Source organism: Canis lupus, chromosome 11 (assembly GCF_003254725.2).
Source record: "Canis lupus dingo isolate Sandy chromosome 11, ASM325472v2, whole genome shotgun sequence".
Classification (NCBI taxonomy): Eukaryota; Metazoa; Chordata; class Mammalia; order Carnivora; family Canidae; genus Canis; species Canis lupus.
Window position 1 is genome coordinate 35,554,109 of NC_064253.1, and position 14,267 is coordinate 35,568,375.

The window sequence follows — 14,267 nt, forward strand, 5'->3', positions numbered from 1 at the left end:
ATTTTTATAGCTTTCTTACAAAAGAAATTCAGCTTGAAAGAAGTTATATTAATCATAGCTTCAAATAATGACTTGGAATTTATAAATTATATCTTAAACATGCCAGAGTATTTTCCTTTACTGTTTACCCATGAGCTCACCACATGTCCCTGGTCATTTATCTATGACTTTTTGCTACAACTGAAGCAAAATAATTTTAATAATTTCCCCAAACAATAAAATCCTTGAAATTTTTTTTGTACACTATTTGAATCTATTTTATCTTTACTTTGGTGAAACCATATAGTTTTTGTTCGAATGATTTAGTTCAATGAGAGCAATATTCACTAGAATGATTTAAGTATTCAATAATGAAACCTAAAATATTGATGATTAATGCCCAGAGCATTAAATATTCAAGTACAGCAAAAAAAAAAAAAAAAAAAAAAAAACAAAACAAACCAACAGTTCTGTAGGAACTGTGCCTCTAGTTCTGTAAGGAACGTACCTAACCCTCCTGGTTATGTGAGACAGAAATGTGTGTATAAACATATTGGTAGAAGAGCTCCTTATTTTCTCTCAAACCGTGGCAACTTTATTCTAAGACTCTTCTGTGGTTGTGGAAATGTGTTGATTGGCATACCCCAATATCAGATGTCCTGTGAGTTCATACAGCAGGTGCTTACATATTTTCTCTGAACCACTCCCCACATAATCTTTTGGTCTGTTTGTTTGTTTGTTTGTTTGTTTAAAATAGATCTCACTCTAAAGGGCTCCCAAACTGTATCTTCTGTATAAATTAAATTTGCATTGACATCTTGAAGGGAAATTTGTTCTTAATCTTTTTGCAGCAGGGAGACCTAATTGATACTGCATTTTATAAGCTGTAAAATACTTGGATACACTATGGGAAGGAGACAAAACAGAGTTTTGATCTTTATTCTAAATCATCTTGCATGCAGGGTTGTTAGAGGCTTAGGCATGTGTTTTCAAAGCACTGACCTTAAGGCTAGCCATGCAGCAGAAGCTCCACATAGATTTTGAAGACTACTGGGTTAATGTTATCTGAAGACTTTTGTGTGTGTGTGTGTGTGGTTTAATTGAGTCATGCTTCATTGTCTTTTATTGCATGTTAATGCCAGTGGAATGCTGATTGTTGACAGAATCCTCCCAGTGAAGCGGCTCCAGAAATGTTGTGCTGCTATAGGAAACTATGTAAAATAAAAAGTCTTATTTAGATCTGAAGAAGACTCAGCTGACAGGTTAAGAGCTATCAGATATTCATAAATATTCACTAATGACAAGAATATAAGGGGAGCCACCTTTCCTGGATCCCTGCTATGTTTTAGGGTATCTCTCTAAGGGAAAAATCTTAAATGCAATCCAGAATGGATGGAATCATATTGGATGCCTAGTAAAAAGCACCATGTAAGAAATAAATACAGTAGGTATAATAGAACATCTGGTTTTTGCCTTTGTTCTTTCAACAATAAGCAAAATATATTTATTATTTGCCTTTTCTAAGCTCACTTATGGCCTGAAAGTAAGAGGCTTCCACAGTAAAACTGCATGGAAAGCTCTTGAACTTGTACACTCCCTGCAAATCATTTAGGACCCGGGGTTTAAAGGCAACAGTTCATTCTAGCGACCTTGATGTACAGCTGCCCGTTGAACCCACAGCAAGTGCTTTTATGGTCGCAGAAACACCATCTGTGAATACACTTAAGTTTTCCTCTGGGTTGGGAAGAAATATTTTAAATATGTGCTGTGAAGACTAGAGAGAGAGAGAGATTCCCATGAAGCAGCGTTCACATTCACAGCATTACACTTGTGTTTTCAGTAATTAATGGTAGTGATGTTCTTACTGAAGTGTGCCTGAGCCCAGGATGCCTTGAAAGACGCAGACATTGCAGAGAGGGCAGCCAGCACAGCTCCAGAGGGCACTATCTACACCACAGTCTCCACGACCAGTGCACAACCTGTGTGGCTGTACATGAAAATCCTGGCACACGGGGATGCCAGTATAAGCTTCACAGTCACTTCGTAATCTGCACAGCTTCTTTCTAATCCATAGGGAGACAGAATCGCTGTTCCCCATAAAGAGAGACTCCTGAGGAAATCCAGCACAGTTTTCCTGAATGTCACATTAACGAGACTGGAAACCTTGTGTCACTTTCTCATTAAATAATTTTCTCAATTGGTAATCACCCATTGAATACATTTACTTACTTCATAACAATTCAAATAAGAATTCAAATACTTAGATTAGAGTGCCTGCCTGCATATATTTTTAAAATTACAGCTTTACTGAAATATAATTCACATATCATGCAGTTCATTCCATAGTTTTTAGTGTATTCCGAGGATGTGCAACCCTCACCACTTTCTAATTCCAGAACAAATTCTTGTTACTCCAAAGAAAAACTCCACACCCGTTGAGCGATTCCTCCCAGCCTCTGGCAACCATAATCAACTTTTTGTCTCTCTAAATTTGCCTGTTCTGGACATGTCATATAAATATAATCATGTGTGTTGCCTTTTTTAACCTGGCTTCTTTTTATTTAGATTTATGGTTTCAAGTTTTATTCATACTGTAGCATATTTTAGCCCTTCATACCTTTTTAGGTGGAATAGTATTCCATTGTATGGATATACCACATTTTCTTTTTCTTCCATTGAGTGACATTTGGTTTGTTTCTACTTTTGGGTTATTATGAAGAATACTGCTATGAACATTTCTGTGCAAGTTTTTGTGTGGACATGTTTTTATTTCTGTTGCATATACCTCTATGAGTGGAATTGTTGGGTCATATGGTAACTCCAACCTTAAGTTTTGGAGGAATTTTCAGACTGTCTTCCAAAGTAACTGTACCATTTTACCTTCCTACTGACAATGAATAAGGTTTCTAATCTCTCCACATCCTTGTCAGCACTTGTTGTCCTTTTATTTTTTTTCAGATTCACTTATTTATTCAAGAGAGAAAGGGAGGTAGGTAAGGGAAGAGCAGAGGGAGATGGAGAGAATCTGAAGCAGACTCCCCACTCAGTGGGGAGCTCAGTATGGGGCTTGATCTCGTAATCCTGAGATCATGACCTGGGCCGAAATCAAGAGTCGGATGCCCAACTGACTGAGCCACCCAGGCATCCTGTGTTGTCCATCTTTTTTATAATAGCCATCCTAGAGAGTGTGATGTGATATCTCATCATGGTTTAGATTTGCCTTTGCTAATGACTAATGGTGTTGTATCTTTGCATGTCCTCATTGGCCATTTGTATATCTTCTTTGGAGAAATGACTATTCAAGTGTTTTGCCTGTTTTTATTTGATTTATTCATTTTTTAAAATTTTTGAGTTGTGGGGATCCCTGGGTGGCTCAGCGGTTTGGCGCCTGCCTTTGGCCCAGGGCGCGATCCTGGAGTCCCGGGATCAAGTCCCGCGTCAGGCTCCCGGCATGGAGCCTGCTTCTCCCTCTGCCTATGTCTCTGCCTCTCTCTCTCTCTGTGTCTATCATGAATAAATAAATAAATAAATAAATCTTTAAAAAAAAGATTTTGAGTTGTAAGAATTCTTGATATATATATTTATATATACATATATTCATATATATGTATATAAGCAAATATATATAAATATGTGTGTATATATATAAATATATATGTGTGTGTGTATATATATATACACATAAATATATATATATAAATATTTTATTCCATTCTATATGTTGTCTTTTCACTTAATAGTGTCCTTTAAAGTTACAAAAATTTTTAGTTTTTGTTAAGTCTAATTTTACTGATTTTTTTTCTTTTGTCATTTATGCTTTTTGTGTCATCTCTAAGAAGCCATTGCCTAACCCAAGTTCACAAAGATTTACTCTATTTTCTTCTAAGAGTTTTATAGTTTTACTTCTTATATTTAGGTCAATGATCCATTTTGAGTTAATTTCTGTATATAGTGTGAGGTTGGGGTCCAAATTCATTCTTTTTTCATGTGGTTATTCAGTTGTCCCATTTTTTTTTAAAAGACTATGCTTTCTTCATTGAGTTGTCTTGGCACTTAAAAAAAATCATTTGACTGTAACTAAAAGGGCTTATTTCTAGACTCAGTTCTATTACATTCATCATGTATATCTCTTCTTAGCCAGGACTGCACTGTCTTGTGTACTGTAGCTTTGGAATTAATTTTGTGCTTGCAAAGTGCTAGTCCTCATATATATATATATGCTCTATTTTGGGTCTCTTGCAATTCCATCTGAATCTTAGGCGCCTTTTTTGTCAAATGATCTTTATACGTCTATTGAGATGATCATGTGCTTTTGTCCTTTATTCTTTAATATGATGCATTCCATTGGTTAATTCTCACATATTAAACCAACCTTGCATTCCAAAGAATAACCCTCACTTGGTTACAGTGTTGTATAATTCTTTTTTTGTGTGTCACTGGATTCCATTTACTAGAATTTGTTGAAATTCTGTATCTCTGTTTATAATTATAAGATATATTGGTCTGAGGTTTTATTTTCTTATGATGTGTTTGGCTGATATTAGGGTAATACTGGGCTTATAGAATGAATTGAGAAACTCTTCATCCTATTCTATTTTTCGGAAGAGTTTGGAAAAGATAGACGTTAGTTTTTCTTTATACATTTAATAGAATTTACCAGTGAAGCTATCTGGACCTGGGACTTTTTTAATGGGAAGTTTAAAAAGCTATTTTAAAAAATCTTTTTAAGTTTTGGTAAAATATACAAAACATAAAAATTACTATTTTAATTACTCTAAATATTACTATTAATTTTTGAATTATTAATTTGTTCTTTTTGCTAAGACCAGGCTGTGTGTTTAGCAAAACTTTGATGAAGACTTGAGAATAACTTAAGGGAGTTTTATCAAAGAAAAGAAAAAATTTAAAACTAAAAATAGACATAAAGACTCCCAATGTTCTTAGGAAAATCCCTTCCACAAAGTCCCTCTCCTTGGTCTGCTGCCATGTTTTAGAGGCCAACTTACCTCTCCACAATGGGTGTGCTCTATGGTGTTTCCTTTACTCAGACTCCAAGTATTCTACCCATACATGAAGTGAGTCCTTGAAAGAATAGAGAAAATATGTCAGCTTTCCTTCCAACCTACTTCTTAGCCAAAGTCTACTGACACATAATAAATCAAATTTTAGATATAATTACACAAAGCAGTTGATGTTTTCTGGAAATTCTAAATTTCAAATTAGTATCTTGGCTTTACCTTCATAGAATTGAAGTCTATTGAAGTAGTTTTTCCACAACAATAATCAGCCTCTCAAAGTAGATTCAAGCAACTAAATTTCTGAAAATACACACTATTTTCAAGATTTCAAAGGCTCCAGAGCTGATTCTTTTTTTTAAATTTATTTTTTATTGGTGTTCAATTTGCCAACATATAGAATAACACCCAGTGATCATCCCATCAAGTGCCCCCCTCAGTGCCCGTCACCCAGCCAGAACTGATTCTTAACCTGGACTCAAGTCAAAGTTCTTGAGCTTCCCCTCGTCTTAGTGATCTTACTTGCTCATGGCCCAGAGAAGGGATGTGGCAGCTGATGCTGTGCTCCCCCCACAGCACCCTCAGCATCTGGATTCCATTCCTGAGACAGTAGCCTACATGTAGGGCCTCTGTGCCCCCCGTGCTCATGTATTCCAATCTGGATTCTCTCTCAATGTAAACCTACTAAAACTATTTTCTTAAAAGCTGTTTCTCATGGCTTAAAACCATCTTCAAAGATCTTTTCTCCAGCCTTCCCAAATTGTAGAAGGTCCTTGGCATTTGTCTGGGGCTTGTCATCCTACTTGTGTAGACATTTGTTTCCTGTTATAATAGCATGATGTATATTTTAGGGTGTTGCTCACAGGGTTGTATTTTTTTTAAACAAGTTCGAAGCATCTGCTACAGACTGAATTGTGTTTCTTCAGAATGCCTGTGTTAAAGCCCTAGCCCCCAGTGTGATGGTGGGCTATTAGGAGGTAATTAAGGTTAGATGAAGTCTTGAAGGTAGGGCCTTCACAATGAAATTAGTGGCTTTACAAGAATAAAAAGAGTGAGAGTCTCTCCCCTGTGTAAGGACACTGCAAGAAGGTGGTTGTCTGCAAGCTGGGAAGACAGCCTCTCATGAGAGCTGAATTGGCTGGCTCGTTCATCTTGGTCAGCCTCCGCCTCCAGAGCTGGGAGAAAAAAAAATGTTGGTGAAGCCATCCTGACCACGGTATTTTGTTACAGCAGCCTGAGCTGACTAAGACAGCATCCTAACTTCCAAAGTGAGTGTCTAGTTAATGTAAGCAGTCCTGATTTATGTGTAAGAGGATGACAAATAGGTGGAAAGATTTGCCTACAGTAGATAAGCAAAAGATTTTGAAGTAGTAGTTACCTAAACAATGTTAGGTGCTCTTTGTGGATAGAAATACCCAGCTCATTTTAAAGTAGGCCAGAAAAACTGGGAGATTCTTACTACTTCAGAAACAATGCCATACCTTTTCTTCTCCCTTCTCTCCCCCCTCCCCCACCCCTCTTTTCTGGCTCCGTCTGTCTCTTTTCCATATACTCTCAGCATGACTTCCTAAAGGTACAGATTAAATGGTTGGGGTTATTTGAAAAAGTGTCTGAAGTTCTCCTCCCAGCCAAAGGAATTGTACTATAAAGTAGAATAATGTGAAAGGGAGGAGTTTGTCTTTTTCATGCACAATAAAAAGCTTTCGATTCTTTTAATAACTGAAAAGGTTTGTACTTCTGTTGGAGTCTCTAAGAACTTCTGATAAAGTTCATATTGTAGTTGTAGTTTATTTCACGAACTCGGAGAATGCAGACTTCGGCGAAGCTTCTGGCTTTCTCCGCACACTTCCTCTCTTATGGAGCATACATCAGTATGAAGAATGCAAATTAAGGGAGTCTATTTAGAACTTAATGTAAAGGAAGAGATCATAGCACAAACATAGACTTTGTGCACTTCTCAGGACTTCTTATCAATCAGCAGTAATTGAGCTTGGATTGTGTTTATGGCCCGGAGTGATGGTGTAAGAATTTAGAACCAGATTCACTCAGCAGCTGTGTGACTTTAGGCATGTTATTTAACCTCATGTACTTCAGATTCCTCTCAGGGAGAAGGGAGATAATGACACCTTTTTTTTTTTTTTTTTGTTCCCAAGCTCTTGTGAACATTCTGTGAGGGAATATTTGCACACAGCTAAATGGCACAGAGTAGTCACTGTCTCCAATGAGGGGTAATTTGATTACGAGGCATTGAATCTCCCTGAAAATTATTGGAAGGAAAGCAGAATAATTCATGGAACCCCAGGGCAAGGAGTGCCACCTGGCCTGCAAAGGAAGCAGAGAGTCCTTGTTAGGACGTGGCCTCTTTCTCATCTGTGTCTGAGCTCCCTGTTCCCTCACCACTGCTGCTTCTCCCTCCCTGCTGACTGGCTCTCCCAGCTCCATTTCCTAATGGCTCAGGTATGGCCACCATAGCTCTGGTTCACATAATTTTCCAGTTTAAGACCCCCAAAAGAGCTTAGCCTGGAGCCCTTGAGCCTTTGTGGCCCACCTCCCTAAGGTCATCTGTGTGCGCAGAGAGCAGGGCCTCTGTGTGGGCCGCCACCAGCTCGGCGGAGGTGCCAGGGAGAGCCTGTGGAGATGTGGTGGATTCTCTAAGAAAGTGCTGGTGGGGGTGAGGGCATCTCCAGAAAAGTCTCTCAAAAAGCAGTGACTTCTGTTCTTCCTTGAAGTCACCTCTGACTCATAAAGCCACCTAATTATGTCAGTTTTAATCCTTGATTTCTGGTGCAGCACTGAACTGTGGACTAGTTCCTGTTTCTTGAAGCTCAGATTGTAGCTTCCACATAAGTATGCCGTCCTGGTTAGCCTCCTACTTCTTTGATAGAGATATTTTCTGTTCTGACCCCTCCTCCTCTTTTCCATGAAATAATCGACACTTTTTAAGGTTGTGTGTTGATGGCTACTCTCTTTCCCCTAGTTGTCTGTCCCTTCTTGTGCTCAGGACACAATGCTTGTCAAGTCAACGAGAGTCCTCCTCCTTTCTCTTTCTTCTTCTATGCTTAATTTCATAGGAATATCTGGCTTTTCTTTTTAAAATATGACATTATTACTATTTTTTAGCTTATTTCCCAGACTCTTTTCCAAATGTTTTGAGACCAGGTAATAATGTAATATTTCCTATATTTTATGCAGTTTGTATCATGGGTTTTGTGATAAGTTTTGGGGTGTGTGTGTGTGTGTGTGTGTGTGTGTGTGTGAATCTCTGGAGTATGTAAAGAATAGCTAGGAAAGCAGCTTAGTAGGTACTTAGCACCTTTTTAGGGGATCCTCACTTCTCCCAAAGTCCCACAGGCAATTGTTCCTGGATAAATAGTGTTTGGGAAATCTCTTTGAGCCAGATAATTGTGTAAGGAGTCATAATAATCCACTCATTGAGATGGATGTGATTGCCTGAGATGAGAACTGTCTATAATAATCATTTTACTTATGTTTATAAACCCAAAGGTGAATAAGAACTAAAATCTGTGTGTGTGCGTGCATGCGTGTATGTGTTGGCCTTTAGAAACTAAGCACCACTGTGCCAACTCTATCTCAACTGCAAGATAAGGAAGAAATTTGAAGTAGGGAAATCAGAAACTCTTCTCCAAAACCGTCTTTCCATCCAGAAGCATTGAAGTTTCTAATCCATTGTGGGGTAGAAGCCAGGGGAGTCTGTAATCCTTGGTGTCAGAAGAGACTGCAGTGTAGTCTTACATCAAGCAAAACTTGGCAGTGTGGCTTTGAAATAGTAGAGTCCAGGTGGGCAACAAGACAAGAAAGATAATGCCAGTGCCACAGGCCCCGGAACAAATGTGAGTCACCACAGGTAATTTGAAGTCCTAACACCTATTATGGTCAAAGAAAGTGCAGACATCCAGGGCTCAGGAAGCGTGCCACAATGGATGGAATGAAATACAGCTTCATGCCTATCTAATTAAGAGGATTTTTTAAAAAAAGATTTTATTTATTTATTCATGACAGACACAGAGAGAGAGAAAGAGGCAGAGACACAGGCAGAGGGAGAAACAGGCTCTATGCAAGGAGCCTGACGTGGGACTCGATCCTGGGCCTCCAGGATCACACCCTGGGCTAAATGCAGTGCTAAACTGCTGGTCCACCAGGGCTGCCTGAGAGGATTTTTAAAATGATGATAACTCTGTGCCAGTAATAGTGCCACTGTGGGTGGTATGTAAATAAGCACAATAATTCTGGAAAGCATTTGACCTTATATATAAATTAATCTTTGGGCAGCCCAAAGATTGGGTGGGTGGGTGGCTCAGTGGTTTAGTGCTGCCTTCAGCCCAGGGTGTGATCCTGGAGACCCAGGATCAAGTCCCACGTCAGGCTCCCTGCATGGAGCCTGCTTCTCCCTCTGCATGTGTCTCTGCCTCTCTCTCTCTCTCTCTCATGAATAAATTAGTAAAATCTTTTTTAAAAATCTTTAAGTTCATTACCTTTGATCCAACTTCTAGGAATCTGTCCTAAGGAAATAACCATATGCATACTAAGATTTCTCTGATATGCATCACAAGGTTATTTGTAAAAACAAAATTACGGATTGCCAAATAAATTTTATACTCATAAGTGGTCTATAATGGTCCACATTAAGAATCATGGCTTCATAGAGTGCTTCCTGACATTGCAAAGTCCTCATGATTTGGTGTTTATAAAAAAAATAAGACATGAACTATATATGGAAGCTACTCTTTTTCTTGACTTTCTACTCACAGATTTTTAGAGATGTGAACTGAGGAGGTTGATTTTACCCAACAACAACAAATGTCGAGCTAAGTTTAAAGCCACTATGGACTGTTGAACAAATGAATTTGCATTTCAGAACCAAGCCTATTTTTCTCTATGTGAAATGACTTGTTTTGTCTCTCCATGTGTGTATAATGTAAATATCTACACTGGTACATATTTGAGAGAAAACACACCAAAATACTACCAGCAGTAGAATTATGAGTATTTTTAAATTTTCTTTATAATTTGTATTTCATTATACTTTTCTACATTTCTAAATTTCTACCATGCGCATCTATACTTTTATGTTTGATTAGAAGAAAATAAACTATAAAAATGCAAAAGATTGTTTGAAGACAGCACAAGAAGGGAGGCTTTATAATATAGCAAATGTACATAGTCTTGCTTGAAATAATGCAATACACCAAGTGAAAAGACTGGTGGTTGTTGTCTTGATGAATCATACAAATTCCTTTCCTTCCTAAATTGAGCAAGAGATGCATTTGCAGGGAAGCCATCTGACTGTGTAGTCAGATTGCTTCCTTCCATTCAATCAGTACCCTTTATTTAGTCTACAGGACATCAGTGATATGAACACTGTTAATAGGGACAGTCCTCTATTGGGGTGTATCTTCATAGCCAGGCTCTGTGCAAAATACATTACTCATATTTATCTCATAATTTCCAACACTGCTCTTTTGCGACTCCCTTTCACAGATGAGGATATTTAGACCCACAGAGATTAAGTGATTTGCCCCAATTATGCAATGAGGGAATGTCAGACTCTCCTGACCCCCCAACTTTGATATACTAGAAAATACTGGCAATTTAGGAATAAGAAGGTATACTGTGATATGTGGAATAATTGACCATCCAAAGATGATGCTTACAAAAAGAGAGAGAAAAAGAATATGAGTCCCTTACCCTTTGGCAAACCCATTGGGAGTCTTGGAAGAGTACTTGGCAGCATCCATTGAGAAGTGGCTGGACTAGTTCTTGAGTTTTGTGTGCAGCTGTAGATGAGGTCAGATACATCAGCTAATCAATGGAGAATTTCAGGGCATTCTTTTCTTCCCAGTATTGGCTAGTTGTAAACTCTGTACTTGGTTGAAAGACACTACAGAACCAAGTGAGGGGCAAGGAGGGATAACTTAGTAGAGGAATGAAAGCAGAATTTTAAGAAACTGCTGATGTTTAGGAAATGAAAGGGGCTGATAATAGCAATTAATGATTGTGAAATCTGGGCCTCTGCTGTGAGTCTTAAAACCAGTTCTAAAACAGAAGAAGATTAAAATACATATTGATCTGCTGATGGGCCAAAGGTAAAGTTTAAAAGCAAAGCATTGACCAATATGTATTACATTAATTAAACCCTTCTCTGGGATGTGAATAAACACAAGCTGGTAACTAGTATCTGTGAGTTCCTGAATTGATTCCGCATTGAGTATACTTCAAAGATGCAGGGCCATGTCCGTCTGCAATCACCTTCAGAAAGGCTGTCTTGCTGCAGAGGAATGCCATAAGACACTCAAAGTTTTCGTGTGCAACTGATCCCCCTACTTACTTTACTAATGCAGCGGCTGTAATAGCAACAGGCTTTGAAGTGCAAAGCTTTCCTGGAGTTATGCACTCATTAAAAACCACCACGCTTTCATAAAATCCAGGAACTTTAATGGGAAGGATTTCACAGTAAGAGGGCAGCAAGAATCTGCATTGCCCCGATCCATGCCCCCTTGCTTGCTTGCCTGGCATCCACTGAAGGTGTGGACCATCTTATTCAACCTTTGACCCAGCACTCTGTAAAACCCATGAGGACCTTGGACAACTTTCCTGTTGATGTACATGTAGGTGATTGTTTCCATTCTGTTATTTATTTCATTCATTTTTTCCCATATGGTCGATTAACAAAGGTTCTGTAAGGATCCTAAAGGAACCAAGAATCTTATTAATAAAGAAGTACTACGGGTATTTAGAATGTGGCAAGGGTGGTATTTCAAATCAGTGGAGGATAGATGGTTTGTTCTGTACATGACATCAGAATCACTGACAGTCATTTGGAAAAAAATAAAACTAGAACGCTTATGCCAGAATAAACTCCAGAAAAGAAAAGATTTAAATACTTGAAAACTACAAATATACTAGAAATATACATAGATGATTTGTTTTCATGCTATTACTATAGAGAAGGCCTTTCAATGCAAGGCTCCAAACCTAAAATTCGTAACAGAAAATGCTCATAAATTTGACCATGTACAAATTTTAAATCTTATAAAGAAAAACATATGTCAAGCAATGTCAGAAGATAAAAAGCTAGAGAAAAATGTTTACAACGTGCATCAGAAAATGAGCCAGTATCTTTAACATTTAAAGAACTCTTAAAAATCAATATGAAAAAAGTAAACACTCCAATAAAAAATGGGCGAGAACATGGGAGCATCACTTTCCAGAAAAATAAATACAAGGAGATTCACAGCAGCCATATTTATAAAAGGCAAATCTTGGAAATAAAGTTATTCAATGACATGAGTTACTAAATTATTATAACAGCTGTTAAAAAAGAATGAAATAGATTTACGTATATTGATATTGAAAAATGATCATAAGTCCAAAATAATAGTTTTAATTTTAAAATACACAGCAGGATGGGTCACAATGTTTCCTATAATCCCATTGGTATATAGGAACATATGTCAGTTTGGAAGGACACACAAATTAATGGTTAATTCTGGGGATTAGGATTGGAATATAGAAGTATAATTTTAATTCTCTACTGCTTGAATTCTACCTTGCATTATTTTTATAAGTTGAAACACTACATAATTAAATAAATATGAAGGCAAATTGGAGTAACGGCTCAAACCAGATAATGAAAATGGAACCTAATACCCAATGCATAATGCTTTGAGAAAGAATGACCAACCAGGCTTAATCCTGAATTGGTACAGGGTGAGGGGGTTGTCCACTGGTGTTCTGGATCTCCCATTCTTTAATCATCTCTGTCATTTGGATCCTTCAGGATGCTGACCCTCAGCATTTGAGTTAGGGATACAAGACATTTATTGAAGAATAATGATAAGGGGGTGTCAGGGAGAGGGAGCAGGACGGGGGAGGAAAAGCCTTGTCTGTGGTGATCTGTCACCTGTAAGAGGCACAGAAGGGAAGGGAAGAAGCATTAGACAGGAGGAGACTCAAATCACAATGTGGATCAGACGAAGGCCGCCTTATATGGTGCTCTAGATGCCTGTTTGAAGAGATCTTGTGGGCAGAGATCACCACCACTAGCACCCCAACTCTGCCCAGCAGACTGCCCAGAGGAGAGTGGCCTCAGCTCCTGCACGGCTGTGGATCCCCAAGGCGAGCAGCTGGAGGCTCTCACTCAGGCACTTCTGGCAGCAGAACAGTAAGGTCTTTCCTGAGGGGAGGTCAGCTTGGGCCTCTGCCTTGGCCACTGGAGTCCAGTCCACCTCCCCATGTAGGTTCAGATAGTAGCTCTTCCAAGGTGCTGATGGGCCTCACTTTCAGGGGAGAAATTTGGGAGGTTAGAGTGGCAAACAACAGCCCCTGTTGCCACATTTGGTCTCAGGCTGGCAGTGAGACTGATTCTCTCCCCACTTCCTGTCTATTTAAGATTCTTCTTACCCTCAGCTATCCCCTCCACTGGTCTCAGTGACCCCCTGATGGCATCACCCAAATCCTCATTTGTTTTTTTGTTTTGTTTTGTTTTGTTTTTATTTATTTATTCATGAGAGACACAGAGTCAGAGACACAGGCATAGGGAGAAGCAGGCTCCCTGCGGGGAGCCCAATGTGGAACTCGATCCCAGGACCCCAGGATCATGACCTGAGCCGAAGGCAGAGGCTCAACCATTGAGCCACCCAGATGACCCTCATTCCTGGGGTTTTTGAACTCCTGATAACCATACCTTTCTCAGGCCCTTGTCTATTCACAATGGAAGCCGAGGGAGGAAATGCCAGGATGGGGCCACTGTTTGGCTGTGGGGCAGGATAACTGCTCATTGTGTAGGAGTCAAAGGGCACATGGCCCTGCCCCCCCAACCCCCATCACTGTGAAACCCAAAACATGCACACACATTTCCATATGTCTGCTGGCTCTATAAAACTCAAATAGTTTGTAAATTTAGAAACCTGAAACCTTTCTCTCCCGATTATTGTCTCTAAAGTCAAGTTCAAAAACAGAAGAATGAACTTGTCTGCCTCCAGCGATCGTCCTCCTGGCAGTGTGCGTCTCTGGATTTGCCTCAGGAGGAGATGGGTCTCTGTGACAAAACAGTGAGTGAAAAACAAACTGTTTAAAATGTCAAAAAGTGTGAGGTGGCAAAATTAAAAAAAAAATCATCTTTAATGCTTTCTATTTTCCAATGAAGTTGAGGTGAGGCCATCGGCAGACTGAGGGTGGGGAGTAAGTGTGGAGATGGGAGGAGAGGTGAGAGGAAGTGAGGTACTCACCTCAGAGCCTGGGGAAGATTGCTTC

General features: G+C 39.0%; 1 protein-coding gene across 1 annotated transcript in view; it reads left to right on the top strand.

The window, feature by feature from the left end:
• The window catches only part of CCDC171 (coiled-coil domain containing 171), a 322,836-nt gene extending 308,789 nt beyond the window's left edge, over positions 1 to 14,047 (top strand). Inside the window, exon 26 of the mRNA XM_025431994.3 lies at positions 13,957 to 14,047. Coding sequence (XP_025287779.3) covers positions 13,957 to 13,980 — 24 coding nt within the window. The 3' untranslated portion in view covers positions 13,981 to 14,047. The remainder of the gene's footprint in view (positions 1 to 13,956) is intronic.
• Positions 14,048 to 14,267: the final 220 nt, after the last annotated feature.